The sequence below is a fragment of the Ornithorhynchus anatinus genome, chromosome 9 (genome assembly GCF_004115215.2).
Source record: "Ornithorhynchus anatinus isolate Pmale09 chromosome 9, mOrnAna1.pri.v4, whole genome shotgun sequence".
Taxonomy (NCBI): domain Eukaryota; kingdom Metazoa; phylum Chordata; class Mammalia; order Monotremata; family Ornithorhynchidae; genus Ornithorhynchus; species Ornithorhynchus anatinus.
Window position 1 is genome coordinate 9553175 of NC_041736.1, and position 20349 is coordinate 9573523.

Sequence of the window (20349 nt, forward strand, 5' to 3'; positions counted from 1 at the left end):
CCAGAGCTGTCAATGTTCGACTTGGCAATGCCGATATATTAAGGCGTGCCACGAGGGCCCATTGCCAAATAACTAACTTCCAGAATCGCAGAAATTCGGTGAATGAGGATTGCATTGTAAGTGTAGGTTCGTTGTTTCAGGTAGCATGATTTTAGTTAAAAATATTCATTGATCTTTATTTTCAAGTAGTCCAATCCTACTTCTACAGGTATGAATGAAGGGAGAAATGTATGGGTGAAGAAAGAAGAGGAGTAAATGCTAGAACCTGCCTTAAAATGATTGTACATTTTTGGGTTTTCTCAGATTTCATCAGATGATTCTCATTTGCTTAGTCAGACAATGTCAGCAGATGAAACTTCCTGGTGGGAAAATTTTTAGCTCTTATAAAGAAGCACACCAGAGCTAACCATTTAGGAGAATATTTTCAAAATGGCAGCTATTTCTGTTTTGCAAATTCCGTGTGTATGCATGTTGTCTTTTAACCAACTTTAGTTTATCCACTGCCTTATTAATGATAGCAAGCTACTCTTTTAAGGTAAATTGCAGATTTGGGAATAGAAAGTTCCTAATGAAATTTATTTCAATATTTATTCATTCATTCAGTTGTATTTATTGAGTGCATACTGTGTGCAGAGGACTGTACTAAGTGCTTGGAAAGTACAATTCAGGAACAAATAGAGACAGTCCCTGCCCACAACAGGCGATATCTTTTCCACTGCGCCAAACTTTTGCTTCAGCACAGCCTAGTGGATAGAGCACAGGCCTGGGCATCAGAAGGACTTAGGTTCTAATCCAGATTTGTCTGCTGTGTGAATTTGGGTAAGTCACTTCAATTCTCTGCCTCATTTCCCTCATCTGTGAAATGGGATTTAAGACTGTGAGCCCCATGTGGGATAGGGATCGTGTCCAACCTGATTACCTTGTATCTACCCCAGCACTAAGAACAGTGCCTGGCCCCTAGTAAGCTCTTAACAAATACCATATAAAGTATAAACGTTTGAGAAAGTGCATATGAGCCAATAGAAATATTATTGTTTGCCATATGCAAAGAAGTTCAGCTTTCTCAAATGTAAATTTCAAGTGTTAACATGAAAATTCTCCATTAAAAATCTAATTTTATAAAACTTGCACCACTAGTGTGAACAACACAGCAGAAAAAGAGAGGAAATCCTTGTTACAGCTCTTAAGGAGAAAAATGCTCAATTTGAAAAGTATATTGTTGCTAGAAATAACATTTTGAAATAGAAAATCTATTCAAAGAGAACAGATTTGTGAGCTTCCTCAAAGACTGTTTACCTGTTGTAATGGTGCTTACCCCCACAAAGTATGGAACATACTGGCATAAAATGGAAGCTTTGTGTTTTGGGTAATCAATCAATCAAGGGTATTTATTGAACACTTATTGTGTGGAGAGCACTGTACTAAACACTTGGGAGAGTATTGCAATACAAGGGTTGGTAGACTGTACTCAGCCCACAGTGAGCGTACAGTCAGGTAAAAAGTTAAGCAGAGATTTCAACATTTTAAACATGTTGAAAGGAGGATTTGATGTTGGCCCAATTTTTTCCCCTCCCCTCGAAAATGCGGTCTGTAATTAGGGTGTTGCCTTAGAATAAAAATTGATTCAGAATTCTGCAATCTGTTTCGCATTCACGTGATTCTAACACTTTAACTCATGGCGGGAGTGAGCTTTACAATCTTAGGACTGAACAGCTGACTGTAACAGTTGTAAGAGAAAGATTTGTAGAACTTCAGGCTGTGGGAAATGACCCAGGAACTGTCATAAAGTGAGAGAGCCGGTTCTGAAGTTCAAAATGGGATGTGCTACTGTGTCCTGAAACAAGGCTTCAATCAGCTTTAACTCGATCAGTCAAGCAGTGGTAGTTATTGAGCTCATACTGAGTGCTTGGAGATGTGCCGTACAATAGACTTGGTAGACTTGATCATTGCCCACCTGGAGCTTACATTCTAGAGGGGGAGACAGACATTAAAATAAATTGCAGATAGGGGAAATAGAGGGTAAAGATATGGACAGAAGTTCTGTAGGGCTGAGTTGAGTATCATAGTCCTAAGGAGTCCACAGCCGAGTACATAGGCAACACAAAGGGGAAGTGAGAGTTTAAGGAAGGCTTCTTGGAGGAGTTATGATTTGGGGAGGGGAAATTGAGTGAAAACAAAAAAGGACAGTTATAAGAGTCAGGAATCGAAAATGCGGAAGAGAGCTAGACAGAGAAGTATAAGTAGGGGATTAAGAGAAAGGAGAAAAGGAGTAAAAGCGTCAAACAGTCTACACAGACAGTTGTGGGAGAGAGAAAACAAAGGACAAGTGTCGAGGAAGGGAAAGGGTGAAGGAAAGACAGTGGCAATAGAGTAGAGAAATAGTCAGTCATTGGTATTTGAGGGCTTACTCTGTGCAGAGTACTGTACTAAGCGCTTGGGAGAGTACAGTATGACAATAAATGGACACATTCCTTGCCCAAAGCAAATTACAGTTAGTGGGAAGGAGAGAAGCAGGGAGGAAAAGAATGGCTCCTCTTAACCCTATCCTCTTTATATCTTGTGGACTTGACCTCATTTGAGTCAATCAATCATATTTATTGAATGCTTACTTAGTGCACAGCGCTGTACTAAGAACTTGAGAGAGTGTAGTGCAACAGAGTTGGTAGATACTATCCCCTCCACCCCCCGTCATTCCTTGGAGCTGGATTTATTTATTTTTTATTTTTTATGATATATGTTAAGTCTTACTATGTGCTAGGCACTGTACTAAGTACTGGGGTAGATGCAAGCAAATCAGGATGGACCCAGTCTCTATCCCACTTAGGGCACCCATTTCACTAGATGAGGTAACTGAGGCCCAAAGAAGTAAAGTGATCTGCCCAAGGTCATACAGCAGACGAGAGGCAGAATCTGAATTATTTGAAGTTCAGAATATACAAATATATTAAGTGAAAATGTCACATCTATAAAAATGAGTAATAATAATAATGATGGTCGTATTTGTTAAACTCTTACTATGTGCCAAGCACTGTTCCAAGTGCTGGGTAGATACAAGGTATCAGGTTGTCCATGTGGGGCTCACACGTGGGGCTCACACTCTTAATCCCCATTTTACAGATGAGGTAACTGAGGCACAGAGAAGTTAAGTGACTTGCCCAAGGTCACACAGCAGACAAGTGGCAGAGCAGGGATTAGAACCCATGACCTCTGACTTCCAAGCCTGTGCAGTTTCCACTAAGCCACACTTTAGGTGGTGCACTACATATGCTATTTCCAAACTATCTCAGCCTTTATTTTAAAGTATTCCTCACTATGTGGATGGATATTATTTTGACACCTGACTCCAAATGCTCACATATTTCAGATAGAGCTAGTGAATACAAGTGAAAATGATGTGTGTCAAATTCAGGTGCCGGGAAAAGGCTCATTAAAATGTTTCACGATAGACACAAGTGTAGACTCACCCGTGACTGAAAGGAGGCTAGATTCTCCTTCAAGATAATATCTTCCATATGTCTTTGACTATTGTTTAACCTGCCCAATCAGTTTGTAGAGCTAGGACACAAAATAGTGTGCTTATTTTTTTCCCCAACCGGGTCTGCTGAATAAGGAACTTCGCTTTTAAATGGAAGCCTTTGCTTAAAAAACAAATCATGATGACCTATTAGGAAAATCCTGGAAATAATCAAATTTGTGTCACGAGCCGAAGAAGAATAAACGATTCCCGATTTTTAGGCTAATTGTGTCTTTTTTTTAGTAGGCTTGTCCAAAAAGAGAAATGCTGTTATTGCAGGGACTCAGCAACTCTCGGCACACTGCCCAAGGATGACGCATCAGCAGCCTCTGGCTGGATCTGCAGTGTTCATTGAGGCTTACTTTGGGCACCTAGGGTGCCACTTGTGGCATGGAGTAGCCCCTCCAGAAGCCTATCCTGATTATTAAGGTACTCCTCCTGTATTTACCCATATAACAGAGGGCAGGAACTGCTTTGCACATGGGGGCAGGCAGATCCAGGAAAGGCATTTGATTTCTAAAGATTTCTAGAGAAGCAGTGTGGCTTAGTAGAAAGAGCATGGGCTTGGGAGTCAGAGAACATGGGTTCTAATCCCAGATCTGCCACTTGTCTGCTGTGTGACCTTGGGCAAGCCACTTAACTTTTCTCGGCTTCAGTTACCTCATCAGTAAAATGGGGATTAAGACTGTGAGCCCCGTGTGGGACAACCTGATTACCTTGTATCTACCCTAGTGCTTCAAACAGTGCTTGGCACATAGTAAGTGCTTAACAAATACCATTATTGTTATTATTATCATTATTATTAATAAAGAGGAAGCCTGAATTCCTGGGAACCAAAAGTGGCCGCTGTGCAGATGCCAGTCCTCCTTTTGAGGGCCCAGCCAACAATGTGCCAGCTTATTTCAACCTTGTCCTTCCCCACTGTCAGTGTTTCTGCTAATCCCAGGTGTAACACGCATGTTAGAAGAAGCAGCATGGCCTAGTGGATAGAGCACGGACCTGGGAGCCAGAAGGACATGGGTTCTAATCCCAGCTCTGCCACTTGTCTTCTCTGTGACCTGGGGCATGTCACTTCACTTCTCTAGGCCTCAGATACTTCATCTGTAAAATGGGGAATTGAGACTGTGAGCCCAGTGTGGACAGGGACTGTGTCCAACCCGATTTCTTTGTATCCCCCAGTGCTTAGTACAATGCCTGGCACACAGTTAAGTAATAAATACCATAAAAAAAGTTCGAGACGGGAATATCAAAATGCGGATTTGCTTCCAGTACTTGGAGGTGGCCGTTGTTTGTCAGCCAAATAATAATAATGATAGTGGCATTTGTTAGGTGCTTCCTATGTGCCACGCACTGTTCTAAACGCGGGATAGATACATGGTAGTCAGGTTGGGCACAGTTCCTGTCCCATATGGGGCTCCCAGTCTTGATCCCCATTTATGGATGAGGTAACCAAAGCACAGAGAAGTTAAGTAACTTGCCAAGGTCACACAGCAGACAAGTGACAGAGCTGGGATTAGAACCCACATCTTTTGATGCCCAGGCTTTTACAGTAGGCCATGCGGTGTCTCAATTCATGTTAATTGATTCACGTTCATCAGTGCCAGCCTGTGAAGTGTAGGGCTGAGGGTTCAGGAGACCAGGGTTGGGAGCATTAAACCTTTTGAATGATGGAGACTGAGAGTCTGTCAGTTTGTGCAGAGCCCTGAGCTAAGCACTGGGAGAGTACCATACAATTGGTAAACACGATCCTTGCCCTCAAGGAGCTTAAAGTCTAGCAGAGAAGGAAAGCTGCATGGAAAGACCACAGTCCTGGGAATGTGAAGACTTGGGTCCTAATCTCGGCTCTGCAGCTGGCCTGCTGTGTACGACCTTGGGTATAGGCATGGACTTCCAACACCATAAAATAAGAATGCTAATATTTTAGAAAACTGCTGAATATTGAATCCAGACAAAACTTACCTAAAAGCAAATTGCAGGACCAGTCTTTATCTTTGGCCAAAGGTAATTAATTAATGCAGTGCAAGCAGGTAGCTCTGCTTACCCGGGAGTCGCTTTGAAGACTCAAAGTTAAATTAGTGTATCTGTTTGGAAATTTTACAAAAAGAGTCATTTTTGTTACTTAAAAATATTTGGTTTAAACTACTTCCATTACCATTTCCCAATATTCAGCAAGTTTAGGTTAACTCTTTTCTATTTGATTTTCATCCTCTAAGAAGTTTTTCATCTTTTCTTTGTTTTGGCAAGAGCTCAAAAAGCCTTTTATCACACATAGTATAATAACTTTTATCCTTAAGAGCATAAATTCTATTTTCTCCAATGGTAGGTTCTGGTGGCATATATTCCTGTTTAGTTTATGAAAAATTGACCAAAGTAGCACATTCTGTTCTAAAGTTGCTGCACTACGTTTTTAACTAAGGCCAAGATTTCTCAAAAATCTTGTACTTTCTTGCCGTGGTTACATTTTGAATACATGTCTCTTTCTGGCATTGTTCATTGCTCTGCAGAGAGTAGCCTATCAATAAGTATTGATGGATGATTGAATGATCAGTTGCCATCTAAATCACCTCCTTGACAGTGCTTGGCCAGGGAGTGGAACCGAGATGGTGCTAGCTCCCCTCTAGACTGTAAGCTCATTGTGAGCAGGGAATGTGTTTATTTAATGTTATATTATACTCTCCCAAGTGCTTAGTGCAGTGCTTTGCACACAGTGGGAACTTATTAAATATGATTGAATTGGCTGACTGTTGTGCTTGGGGCAAACCATAGGGTGTGGAAGAGGATGGGTGCTGATTGAATAATAATAATAATTATTGTATTTGTTAAGCACTTACTATGTTCCAAGCACTGTTCTAAGCACAGTGTCCCACATGAGTCCCCTGTCCCACATGGGGCTCACAATCTTAAGCCCCATTTGACAGATGATATAACTGAGGCTCAAAGAAGTTAAGCTACTTGTCCAAGGTCACATAGCAGACAAGTGGTGAAGCTGGAATTAGAACACATGTCCTCTGACTCCTAAGCCCGTGCTCTTGCCACTAGGCCAGACTACTTTGCAGATGCGAGTTATGCCCCAGGCAGATGACACAGCTTGCTCCAGAGTGGTCATGGGCTTGTGGCAGCCATGTTTTTCACCTGAGCAGAAAGGCTCAGAGAGCGGAATCAGGGCTGCTTGAGTCCTGCCTAGGCTTCCAATGTTGGTGAATCGGCTCCACCAAATAGTTTCCCTTCCCTCATGCCCAGAGAATGGGTGTTTTTGCTAGACAGAATCTTGACCCTTGTTCTCTAATTAGTCTAGACTCTTTGAGTGGTCCAGGTAAGTAAGGTCCCTGATCCCAGCCCGGCTCCAGAAAACTTAGGTTTCTACCCCCAGGACTTCCAGGCCTAGTTTCCTTAAGCTGTCCCAGGCTTCTAGAAGAGTCTGGGAACGATTCAAGAAGTGGGTGGATTTCTTCGGGAGCTGAGCTTAGCTATTCTACAGCCATTTCCAAAGACTCCAATTTAAACGTTGAGGAAATCTGATCCGTTTTTGCAGTTCCCCCCGGAAAGCTGCTGGCAGAGAGGGCAAGTAGGACTTCTGAGACTATTTTACAATATGTTTGAGAAGCAGCGTGGCTCAGTGGAAAGAGCCCGGGCTTGGGAGTCAGAGGTCATGGGTTCTAATCCTAGCTCCGCCGCTTGCCAGCTGTGTGACTTTGGGCAAGTCACTTAACTTCTCTGTGCCTCAGTTACCTCATCTGTAAAATGGGGATTAAAACTGTGAGCCCCACATGGGACAACCTGATCATCTTGTATTCCTCCAGGGCTTAGAACAGTGCTTTGCACATAGTAAGCGCTTAACAAATACCACCATTATTATTATTATTGTTATTATCTAGGAGCGGGTAAGAAAAATGAGGTCTGAAAAATGGTGAAGGTGGCATTAGAATTTATGTGGTAGTTGCCCTGTGGATTCCATGGTCAATTTTATCACTTGAGCAGTCTTATAATTCTGTTAAGATTGGCTGTACTTTGTAGGAGATGAAACCCTTTAAAGAACTTTTTTTGTAATTTGCTTCTTAGATTCAGGGTGGTTTAGTGGAAAGAGCAAAGGCCTGGGAATCCAAGGAACTAGGTTCTAATCCTGGCTCTGCCATTTGTCTGCTGTGTAACCTTGAGCAAGTCACTTAACTTTCTGTGCTTCAGCTTCCTAATTTGAAAAGTAGTCAATACCTGTTTTCCTACTTTTGGACTGTGAGCCAATACAGGAACTGTATTGTGTCTGTTTATTGTTATACTGTCCCAAAGAGCTTAGTACAGTGCTCTGCACGAAGTAAGTGCTCAATAAATATGATTAATTGGATGACCTGATTATCTTGTGTCTGTGCCAGTGTTCAGTATAGTGCTGGGCGCACAGTAAGTGCTTCACAAATACCACAATTACTATTAACATTATTATTATCATTATATTTAACACTTGGCTTCTAGAAGAACATTTAAACCATTATTGGATGTGACCCCCTGCTGGGTCACATGGCAGCCAGCGTGTTAGCTAAGCTACTAGCATATTGGTTAGCTTCATTTGTACCAGTTGGACATCAACAATCAGTGTTACTCCATTGTTTCTCAATCCCACATATTGATTTCCTTGCTTATGAAATTCTTTTAAATAAATTTTCCAACAAGTATTCTCCAGAAACCATAATTTTGAATCTTCACTATGTGAGACTGCTGAAGTCCAGTTTTTTTAATCTCTGCATTTACCTGCTTATTTCCTGTACAGTTTTGGATCAACATTTTGGTAATGCTTCTATTCCTGGTACATTTTAAAATATATCTGCTAAAGACTTTATATAGCACTTCTCTCAAATTCTAGAATAGGTTCCATATGGTCTGGACATTTTTCACTTTTCAGTTATCTTCTAAGTCCTTGTTATTCCACTTTTTCCTTTCCCAGGAATGTCTATTAAAGTTTTTTGGAGAAAGCAAAGAAAGGGTAATTCAATTTTTTTCTGTTTAGTAATGTACTGTTAAGTATGATGTTAATGTAATGCCTCCAATCCTTTTATAATCTCCTAGGATTTTTTTGTTTTCCATTTACATTAATTTACCCCCAGTCTCCTTTATCTTGTTTTATTTTATGATATGGGGAGTTTCCCAACTTTCTTTTTCCTTTTTTTCCGGCTATGTCGTAGAATTATGTGTGTATTAATTAGCTTTTATGATTCCTTTTTAATAGTTTCCCCTTTTATTTTTGCAACTCTATCCTTTATTGTTAAATAATTCCTGTTGGATGGAATATGTGAAATCAATTTTTACATGTAAGATTCTCTATAAACCTACAAATTCAAGAAGGGGAAAATACTTGTAAACCCACGGAGGAATTATTGCACTGGATAGCCTAAACCTATTAGATACCTGAGAACATAGCTCAGGTACAGATAAGACAGAAATAATTCCAAAGATAAGATACCCTAGAGAGAAGCCCATACTTCCAAGATCTCTGTAGCTGTGATGGTGAATGAAGGGAGAGGTGACTTTGAAAATAGTCGAGTTGAACTCTAATGGATTTTGTGTATTAAAACTTAGGTTTTGCCCAGAAGGCCAGAAGGTCTGGATTGTAAAAGTATGCAGTATTCTGGAAGGCAAACAAGTGAAAACGGAAGGGCCAGTCATTGAAATATCCCAAAAATCATTGCAGTAAGCATCACGTAAAGTAAATAGGATTAATTCAGTTTAGAGGTTAAAAAGGGTCTGTGTCAAAGTTAATACGACAGAATTGCTTCCTGCTCCCTTCTTTTAAATGGGAAAGGACTCACTCAACATGACCTGAAACTCCAGCAGTAGCTGTGGTTTAGAAAACACAGATAGCTAGCTGACCTTGGAGGAATATCTCTGTTTTCGAAATGTTTCTGAGTCCACAAGGCTCTCTGCCTATGTACTAGCCTGGCTGGCTTTTTTTGGTTTTCCCAGCTGTGGCTATATTTTGAGTCACTAAAAGGGAGAGTAAGCACAATTTTAGTTTCATCCTCAGGTTCCAAAATCTTTCTCTAAACATTAAGATATTTCTGAAATTTTTCTTTCTAAATAAGATGCCTTCATCTTCTTATTTCCCTAGGGTTTCATTTCATTTCTTTTTTCTGTTAGGAACATCTTTTTTTGTATTCCCGTTGTGCACATACTGGGCACTGAATTTACAGTTAAACCATCTTTTATTTCCCACTTTGCATCATCACTGTTGTGATACTTGTTAAGCACTTATTATGTGCCAATCAGTTTATTCTTGCCATTTTAATGGGGGGCCTTTATATGTTTTCTTATTGAGTATTAATATTTCTGTTCTCTCCTGCTATCTTCTTATTTTAATCTTTTCTTCCCTTCCCTTTAATATCCTTTCCCCCACCCCCATCCCCAGTATGGCACTTCTGGATTCTGTATAGATGCTTTTCATAAGTTTGTTTTGCCCACTCATCCCTTATACCCTTCATATGTAATACTACCCACTTTGATATATCTGAATAACAGCAAATAAAATAATGAAATGCATATTTCAAAATGGTATCTTCCTCAAAATCAAGATAAGGTAACAAAGTAAATCAAGCACAAATGTAATTCACATTACTGCCCTGAACTTGAGGTTACACGCCACACTACAGTGATGCCATGTTAATTTGAAATGCCGAAGACGAGAAAGTACGGATTTAGATTAGCCAATATTTCTACTAAAGAACAATGAGGCATCTAATCAGTTGGGAAATAGTAGTTAATTTGTAGTAGGCATTTTTGAGCAAATTGATATCAGATTAACAAGGCTTGGCTGTACATTGTGTTTAGGGAAATTCAGAATCATTCAACTGATAATGAGTATGTAAAGAAAATCTTATCCCCAGTTTTTTTCTAGGATATTTTTAGAAACACAAGGTCATCATACCACCCTTTGGACGATGCATGAAAAGGTGGAAATTTCCCAATAAATCATTGTGTACCATTAAATGCCTTTAAAATACCTGCCTGCCTTCATCTAATGCCTTATAAACAGATCAAAACATCAGAACCTTACCTTGGCAGCAAGCGAAAGGAATGAAATGCTGACGTGATGTGGTCTCAATCAGTAGCCATTCATTTGCAACATCGATTCATGGCCCTATTGGCTAATGAGGGACAAGAGGGAAGTAGGGGATGGGTCTGTTTATTTTTTTGGAAGCAGGCTAGGGAATGTATTTCTGTAGTCATGAGTGGGAGGGGCAGAAAGGGAAAGAAAACCTCTTTGAGAGAGCTCTGAATCAGTTGTGGGTTGGTGAGTATCTGGTGAGTGGCTAGTGAAGGCAACCAAAATATTAGATTTTGAGTTGCACTTGGCACTGCCGGTATTAGGCTGGACACGCAGTGTAATGTAATGATATTGTAAGGCAAATTTTGCGTCAGTCCACCTGAACCTAGAGTGACTCTCCTGTTGTACCCCCGACCCCTCCTCTGACCTTGTTCCAGAGCCATTGCAGTCCCCTTCCAGGTCACTTTAAGTGTGAGTTGAAAAGAGAGGGCCTGCAACACCTGAGCCCCTTCCACATGTGCAATGGGGGGTGGGGTTGGGGGTGGGGCTCTTAATGGTTGAGGGAACCTCACCTTGCATTACCAAAAGAAGAGAACGGTAGGGGTATCTCAGTGTGATTCCTAGAAGCTCAGTCTGGGAGGTGCTGGCTCTCATCTCCAAGGTAGGGGTGCCCCAGGGTCTCTCCAAACAGTAGATCATTCCAACTGTTCATTCCTTCGCTACCTTGCTGTATTTCTAGGTGGCTAGGGTCTGAAGAACTGCACTGATGTATTCCCAAGTAATTCGACCCCCATGACAAGGTTGGAACTGGCATCCCTATGCTCAATCTCAATCTCCATCATTCCTACCCACTCTTATCTGTAAAATGGGGGTGAAGACTTTGAGCCCCATGTGGGACAGGGACTGTGTCCAACCCAATCTATCGTATCCACCCCAGTGCTTACCACAGTGCCTGGCACATAATAATTGCTTCACAAATACCATCATTATCATCATTTTATGCTCATCACTATGGCCTGATTCAACAAATACAGTATGATTATTCAATGAGGACTTTTTTAAAGTCCTTTTAGGCCTCTCCCACTTATAGCTCTACAAGGGTCCAGTCCTCAGAGTAGTAAACTGCAGTCATTCCTCCTTGAATGTCTATCCTTAAACAGGCTTTGGGTAGCACATGATCAGGTTCCCTGTCCAATAAGATCAGCAAAATGAAGCCATGGGTTCAAGACCATTGGAGCAGGGCTAGTTCATCATCTGGGTCTGAAATTTATATTAATGTCTCTCACCCCCTCTAGACTGTAACCTTTTTTTTCTTAAATAGTATTTAAGTGCTTACTTTGTGCCAAACACCATTTTATCCCTGGGATAGATAAAAGTGAATCGGGGGGACACAGACCCTATCCCACGTGAGGCTCGCAGTCTAAATGGGAAGGAGAACAGGAATTGAATCCCCATTTTACACAGCAGGGATGGAAGAGCCAGGATTAGAACCTCTGACTCCCAGGCCCATGTTTTTCCCATTAGGCCATACTGCTTAATTTGTCGACAAGTAACCTGTCTACCATTTCTGTTATATTGTACTCTCCCAAGTGTGTAGTACAGTGCTTGCACACAGTAAGCTCTCAATAAATGCGATTGATTTCTTTGTTTTCATGGAGAAAGTGGAATCTCAGGATTTCAATAAAGGAAGGGATCTTTCTAGAAAGGGGTTCATCTTACAGTGTGGAGTTGGGGGAGGAATGGTCAGAGAGAGGAAGCAAGGAGGATATTTTTGGGGGTTAAGGATTAGGCTGGCAAGTGAGGGAAGAAAAAGTACACAAAGGAGTGTGTAATGACCTAAACGTAGCCTAGAGGTCTTAATTCAGATCTGTGGGAGGGATTGGAAGACCCTATAGGGAGGGCTAGGAAGGTGCCATCCCTTCAGAGAGTACTCAGATAAGATGGCAGGGAAAGTGTCTGTTTATTGTTATATTGTACTCTCCCAAGTGCTTAGTACAGTGCTTTGTGAATAGTAAGTGCTCAGCAAATGCTATTGAACGAATGAATGAATGATGAACAGGAACAGAGGTCTTAAAGGAACTATCTTCAGTTCTAATTCACCTCTAATTCATCTTAGGGAGTTGTGAGGAAGGGGTGATGAGGCAAAGAAATAAAAACACCTACGCTTATATTTTCTTTACATTGATCTTTGGTTTTTCCTTTTCCATTTCTAGAGGTGTGGGAAAAAACTAGTCAGCTCTGATTTGGATTTTTCTGGAAGTAGTATGTTGTTCTCTTTTGAAATGGTAGCTTCAATGTGGCTGAGTTGTTCTGTTGCCAGACCCAAAATAATTATTACTTTATTCAACAAAGTGGTTATCAGTATGTTTTCCATCTGAGTGTGAATGTGCCTATCAGCTTTGGACATGATCACAGGCCCAGAGTGACTAAAAAAGTATGCTGACTTCTTTTGATCACCACTGAAGGGAGAGCTGGCTGGTTTAAAAAATAATCTGTTGGGCTGGTAAACTACTCTATTTGTGAGACTGATTATATAGAGAGAAGGTGAGAAGAGGAAGAGCAATCAAATTTTTACACCTTTAAAAGCAGTTATATATGTCATATGCTCAAGCAATACACTGTGTTTGAAAGAATGTTTGAGAGGATACAAAAGAAATACCCAGTCTTTCGGTTCTGTATTTTCTATGAACAAAGATCATCCAATTTTTTTTCGGTGAAAGGAAATTTGAGTAAAACAATTTTTTGAAGATGCCTTGTTGATCTTTGTGATCCCCAGTCTCTGAGGTTATGGCCATTTTCAGTAAAAGATCTTCACCATTAATTTTTCTTTTGACATCACCTAGTAAAATTTCCATAACCATCAGTACCCACTTGATTATTCCATTTCGGCAATCACTTTTTTCCCTACCTTCTTGCCGATTCCTTTAAAAATTCAGTAATAAAATTGCGCCTTTATTTAACCTTTTCGCTTCTTTAACCAAATGTGATTTCAAAATATAGTGAATGGTTTTAATTTACCATGAAGACGATAGTTTTTAATAGGAATGAGGGAAAGAATAATTAGAAAAAGGGAGGGATTAAAGCCATATCAAAATACTTTTAAAAAGTCATATTCAAAATTATTTTATAGGATCTACTACAGGATATTCATTCATTCAATTGTATTTTTTAAGCACTTACTATATGCAGAGAACTGTACTAAGCATTTGGGAGTGTACACTACAAAAATCAGCAGGCACATTTCCTGCCCACGAGTTTACAGTCTAGAGGGACAAGCCTACAGTCTAGAGGATATGTTAGCAAGGATCTATTTGACATGTTAATTAAACAATTATACATAAATCTTGTAATTTTTCATATTAGTAAGCAAAACATGTTCCTCCAGGGCCCTGGGGCTCGTTCTGAGTTGGCTTCTCTTGTCCCCTGCCCTGCACAGGTATGAGAAGAGGAGGAGGAAAAGGGAATTTAAGAACATTGCTATTTACTAAGCCTTCTTGATGTTCTTAAATGTTCTTAAACTCCCATGTTCTAAACTGGAAATCCAGGAGCCCTGAAGGGAACCACCTTTCTTGTTAAAGAGAAGCAGCATGGCCTAGTGGATGGAGCATTGGCCTGGGAGTCAGAAGGACCTGAGTTCTAATCCTGGCTCCACCATGTGTCTGCTGTGTGACATGGGCAAATCACTTCACTTTTCTGTGCCTCAGTTTCTCATCTGTAGAATGGAGATTAAATCTATGAGCCCTATGTGGGACAGAGGCTGTGTTCAACATGATTAGCTTGTATCTACCCCAACGTTAAGAACAGTGCTTGACACATAGTAAGAGCTTAATAAATGCTATTATTATTAATTATTATTATTAAATCATAAACTTGTCCACATCTCCTAACTCTGAAATCCTCCAATGGTCACTCACTGCTCCCTGCATTAAGCAAACATTCTTTCTTGCCCATTTGCTTTAAGACACTCAATCATCTCCATATTATTTATCCCCTTTTCTAAACCACATCCTAGCTCACCACTCTTCATTCCTCTCAAGGTAAACTTACTTGTTCTTGTCTCTATCATTGCTGACCTCTTACAGCCTCCCTCCTGCCTGGGAATATCACTCTATTTACATCCTAACTTTTTCCACTAAATAACTAGGCTGAAGAATGTTTAGTTTCCTTCTAATGTAATCGAATCCCGCTTTCTCCCTCCCACCTGAATCTTTTCGTAATTAAAGTCAACCCTCTTCCCTCCCTATCCCAAAAAATAAAGTGCCTTTAATAGTTATGAAAAAAGCATATTTAATAAAACTATCTTAATTCTACTATATCCAACCCAAGTCGATATAGTACATTTATAGAATGAGGCATCAAGTCGGATGTTGTCAAGAAAATCAATGTGTATTCTGAAGTGTATTATTTGGAAGCTTCAGCCATTTTTAAAAGCATCATTTTCTTTTTTTTTTTTTTGGAGGTTTCTCCACCTCTTCCCACCTACTCTTTAAAATCTGTCATTTCCTTGCCTAATTGGTGCCATAGTTTCAACTAATCTCTTGAATGTGGGTCCTCATTCTTCTTGTTCCACTAGAAAGTCCTCATTTCAAAAATAAGCATTTGGATGTTGTTAAGTTTTGAAATTATCCAGGAGACTGATACCCTAAATTAAGTACTATTCCCTTAACCTTAACTCTTTATGCCAGCAGGTAGTCATGTTGCCAAGTGTTCATTAGTCATTTACATTGTTTGCAATTGCCAGAAAGGAATAATGTTAGAGAAGAAATACTACTTGGCATCCAGATGTTGCTAGTGAATCATAAAAAACAAGTTAGCACTAAACCTGGAATTTTTGAAATTTAAATTTGATTTTAATCCAAAAAAAAATGTATTGCAGATTTCTTTAATCCTGAAAAATCAAATGCCCTCCTAAAGTCCATCAGGTCTCTATTATCCCTGATCCTTTCTAAATCTTCTTAAGCCTTCAACCACCCTAACTTTTGTTCCTACCATTCATGGATTCACTTGTATTATACATATGAATCAATAGTATCTTTTGAGCATCTATTGTACAAAATGCACTATAAGCCCTTGGGAATATGCAATGGAGTTAGTAGAAATGATTTCTACCCTCAAGAAGTTTGTAGTCTAACAGGATAGGCAGCATTAAAATAATTTACTGATAGGAGTAATAGGGCATATGTTTTTACGGAAGTGCTACAGATGGTTTTCAGTATCCAAGTTGGTGCAGAAGAGCTAAGATAGCTTGGTGGTGATGATACCACAGGTAGAAAAAAAATGATTTTGTGGATGGCCTCTTGGAGGGGAAGGATTTAAGAAGGTCATAGAATATGGGGAAAGCTGAGGTCTGATTGAATTGAAGAAGGAGGACGTGCCAGGCAAGAGGAAGGGCATGAGAAAGGAGCTGGAAATGGGAGAGATAATAATAATGACAATAATAGCAATAATAATAATTGGTTTTTGTTAAGTGCTTAATATGTGCAAAGCAGTGTACTAAGTCCTGGGGTAGGTAAAAGATCATCAGTTCCCACTTGGGGCTTACACTCTACTTAATCAACTGTACTTATTGAGTGTTTACTGTGTGCAGAGCAATGTACTAAGTTCTTGGGAGAGTAAAACACAACAATGTAACACACATTTCCTGCTCACAAGGAGCTTATAGTCTAGATGGGGAGACAGACATTAATATAAATAAATTACATTTATATACCTAAGTGCTGTGAGGCTGGGAAGGGTGTTTGTGGAGGGAATAAAAAAGATGATGTGCCTTCAATAAGACTTTGAAAGTGGGAAGAGTAATTATCTGCTGGATATAATAATAATAATGTTGGTATTTGTTAAGTGCTTACTATGTGCCAAGCACTGTTCTAAGTGCTGGGGTAGATACAAAGTCATCAAGTTGCCCCATGTGGGGCTCACAATCTTAATCCCCATTTTACAGATGAGGTAACTGAGGCCCAGAGAAGTTAAGTAACTTACCCAAAGTCACACAGCTGACAAGTGGCAGAGCCGGGGTTAGAACCCACGACCTCTGACTCCCAAGCCCCTGCTCTTTCCATTAAGCTATGCTGAAAAGGGAGGGCGTGCGAAAGGTGATTGAGTGCTTTAAAGTTGATGATATGGGGTTTCTGTTTGATGTGGAGGTGGATAGGCAGACACTGGAGGCTCTTGAGGAATGGGGAAACATGGACTGAATGTTTCTGTAGAAAAATGATCTGAGCAGCCGAGTGAAATATGGACTGGAGTGGGGAGAGACAGGAGGCAGGGAGGTCAGGAAGGAGGCTGATAGAGTAATCAAGGTGAGATAGGATAAATTCTTGGATTAACGTGATAGCAGTTTGGTTGGAGAAGATACAGCAGATTTTAGTAATGTTGTGAAGGTGGAATCGACAGAATTTAGTGATAGGTTGAATATGTTAGTTGAATGAGAGAGAGGAGTCAAGGATAACACCACAGTTACTGGCTTATGAGACAGGAAGGGTGGTGATGCTGTCTACAGTGATGGGAAAGTCACGGGTAGTATAGGGTTTGGGTAGGAGGATAAAGGAATACTGGTTTGGATGTGTTAAGTTTGAGGTGGTAGTAAGACATCCAAGTACAGAGGTGTTGAAGGCAGGTGGAAATATAAGGCTGCAGAGAGGGAGAGAGATCAGGGCTGATGAGGTAGATTTGGGAATCATCCAAATGCCGTAGTCAAAGCTCTGGGAGTGAATGAGTTCTCCAAGGGAGTGGGTGTAGATGGAGAACTTTGAGGGACACCCTTGAGAGACTGAGAATGAGTGGCCAGAGAAATAGGATGAGAATCAGGAGAAGACAGTGTCAGTAGAGCTGAGATTGGATAATGTGTCCAGGAGAAAGGGGCTGGGTGCCAGTGTCCAAGGCAGCTGGGCAGAGAGGTTGAGGAGGATTAGAATGGATTTAGCAAGAAGGAGATCATTTTTAGGAGGGAGAACAGGAATTGAATGCCCATTTTACAGCTGAGATAACTGAAGCCCAGAGAAGTGAAGTGACTTGTCCAAAGTCACACAGCAGACATGTGGTGGAACTGGAATTAGAACCCTGGTCCTCTGACTCCCAAGCCTGTGCTCATTACTCTAGGCCATGCTGCTTCCCATGGCCTAGGTTAGCTTGAGAGGAATGAAACAGGTGAGCTAGGAGAACAGAGTGGATAGGTAGAAGGGAGAGGAGTGATTGAGTACAGTTTTCATACCAAGCTTTTTGAAACTATACAATTTTTTAACAAGCATGGGGTTGTTTCTACTGTTAAAGAGGTCTACAAGAACATCTTGCAGTAGCTCTGCCACTTGTCTGCTCTTTGACCTTTGGCAAGTCATTTCATTTCTCTGTGCCTCAGTTACCTTATCTGTAAAATCTGTAAGACTGTGAGCCTTCTGTGGGACACAGACCATGTCCGACCTGATTAGTTTGTATCTACCATTCTGCTTAGTACAGTGCCTGTCACATAGTAAGTAAGTGGTTAAGGAATACCATAAAATGTAATGCTGATGTAATAATATTGATTGGTTGACAGTAGTGTCATCAGGCATGAGAAGCCCATTTTACCATGCACTGTATGAAGTTCTTGGGAGAGTTCAGTACAAAGAAGTTGGTAGTTGGTTCCCTGTCCACAAAATTCTTATATCTAGAGTGGGGGGACACCACAGCTAACTCTTTTGTATGAAGACCAACCCCAGCTCCTCCAAGACCTACTGTGTTATCTTTCTTTTTTGGATTATCTCTGGTTTCTTCATGTTAATTTTAAAGCATACAGCCAAAACTGTATCCCGTATTCTAATAAGATTGGGCAATGTCAATTATAGAAGGTTTCTTCATTGCTCTTGTAAGGCACACTCATTTTAAACTGTCATATCCTGTCAACATTTTTAAGTGCTACATTGCTCAGTCATATTAAAATTGTCATCACTTATGACTCACAAGTCTGAATAGGTATGCTCAGTCACATAGACCACTTGTGTATGTGTGTGTGTGTAAAATATATATATTTTATATATATAAAATAGTCCTTGGGTATGTATTTTAGTTCAACTGCAGTTCATTCATTCATTCAATCAATCATGTTTATTGAGTGCTTATTCTGTGCAGAGCACTGTACTAAGCACTTGGAAAGTACAATTCAAGTTGCTTTTTCAATAGGTCATTTTGTGTTTATATAATTTTGCCTTAAATCCTCTATTATATGAAAGTTCCTAGGAGGCAGGATCTGTATTGTCTTGATTTTAGACATGGTTTCTAACTCCCCACGGCACCTAGTACAGTGCCCTGATCCCGATATTTGAGCCTTGATAAATGTCGATAATTATGATCCCCAAGCTTACCTCATTGTCGGTATGTGTAATGTGTTTTTACTTCTTTGCACCTGTCCCTGTTGAATTTTTGTATGTAAATATTACTGGTTGGCTATCACGAACTGGTAATAATCACAACTTGTAGATTTGGAAGAGTCTTCCTGGTGATTGCAAGTTTATTCTAAAATCACTTCAAACTATTAGCACGCAAGCCACAAAGCAGACACTTTCCTTCAAATGACTCCTCCTTCTGATATGACAGATCACCACTCTCCTCACCTTCCAATCCTTATGAAAACCACATCTCAAAGATTTCTTCCCCCTTTTCCCCTCCTCCCTCTCTCTTCTGTGTTGCCTGTACAATTTGAGCACTTGATATTCACCCCACCCTCTGCCCCACAGCACTTGTTTACATATTGTAATTTATTTTAGTGTCCATCTGCCCCTCTGGACTGTTAGCTCCTTGTGGGCAGAGAGCAGAGAATATGGCTTCCAGCTCTATTGTATTGTACTCTCCCAAGCACTATAGTCATCTGCATATAGTAAGCATTCAATAAATATTACTGAATGATTGATTTAAGGTTTATTTTGTGCATTTTCAAAACTGTATTTCAAATGTTTTATGCTCGTTGTAATATATTGAATGGGTTACCTAGTGAGTGCAATGCACTATATTAAGTGCTTAGGCATTAGTATAGTGTTTGCTTGCTTCCATTTCATTGTAAGTCCATAGAAGGCAGATATACCTATGCATTATATAGCCTGTTGGAGCCCCCACCCCACATGCACACACACAGTCACTCGGGAAAAATTAAAAATATTGACAAACTTCATGGTAAATGTGTTTTTCTTAGGATATGTCTTGGAAAACTATTTACTGTTTTAAAAATTGATTGTATGTTGTTGATTTTTGTCTGCTTTGTGGCTTGAAGTAGTGTATTAATTCACATTCTATGAGTGTCCTGATTAGATTTATATCTGTAGAATATTAGAAAAATTTCAAATTCACAATTCATCCTTCCACCTTCAGTTTGTATTTGGACAAAAAATGAGTTCTCTATGACCACACAGACTTAAAGTTGTAAAATATTGTTTTTCAAACATTTATTTTTGGAGCACTCAATAGTGCTCTCCATCTAGCGTCCTGGGCCATTACCCTTCCGTATAGCATAGCGCAACAGGGGTGTGAAATTAGAGTATATGCAGACTTTGGGGATACTTCCCTGTGTATTTTTATCATTCTGCCTACAAAACCCAGGGGAGTCCATACAGCTCCAATTTGGGGGTCCTTCTTCAGCACCAGCAGCAGAAATTGTTAATCCCTTTCCATGCACTTTGTTTGCAGGAGGAATGCCTGCTCCTGAGCAGATCCCACTGGTGGAGGAGGGGCTGCCTCAAACCACCCAGGACGCCTCCACAAGCCCAGGCATGGAACCCGAGACCACTGCCACTACCATTCTTGCTTCTGTGAAAGAACAGGTACTCTCCCAGTCTTTGTCCTT

The 20349-nt window shown here is 40.3% G+C and overlaps 1 protein-coding gene across 7 annotated transcripts in view; it reads left to right on the forward strand.

Moving 5' to 3' along the window:
• PKP4 (plakophilin 4) overlaps positions 1 to 20349 on the forward strand; it is a 209914-nt gene that overhangs the window by 52754 nt on the left and 136811 nt on the right. For all 7 annotated transcript variants that reach the window (XM_007671144.3, XM_029072547.2, XM_039913124.1 and 4 more), the window contains exon 2: positions 20193 to 20326. In XM_007671144.3, coding sequence (XP_007669334.1) covers positions 20198 to 20326 — 129 coding nt within the window. In that variant the 5' untranslated portion in view covers positions 20193 to 20197. The remainder of the gene's footprint in view (positions 1 to 20192; positions 20327 to 20349) is intronic.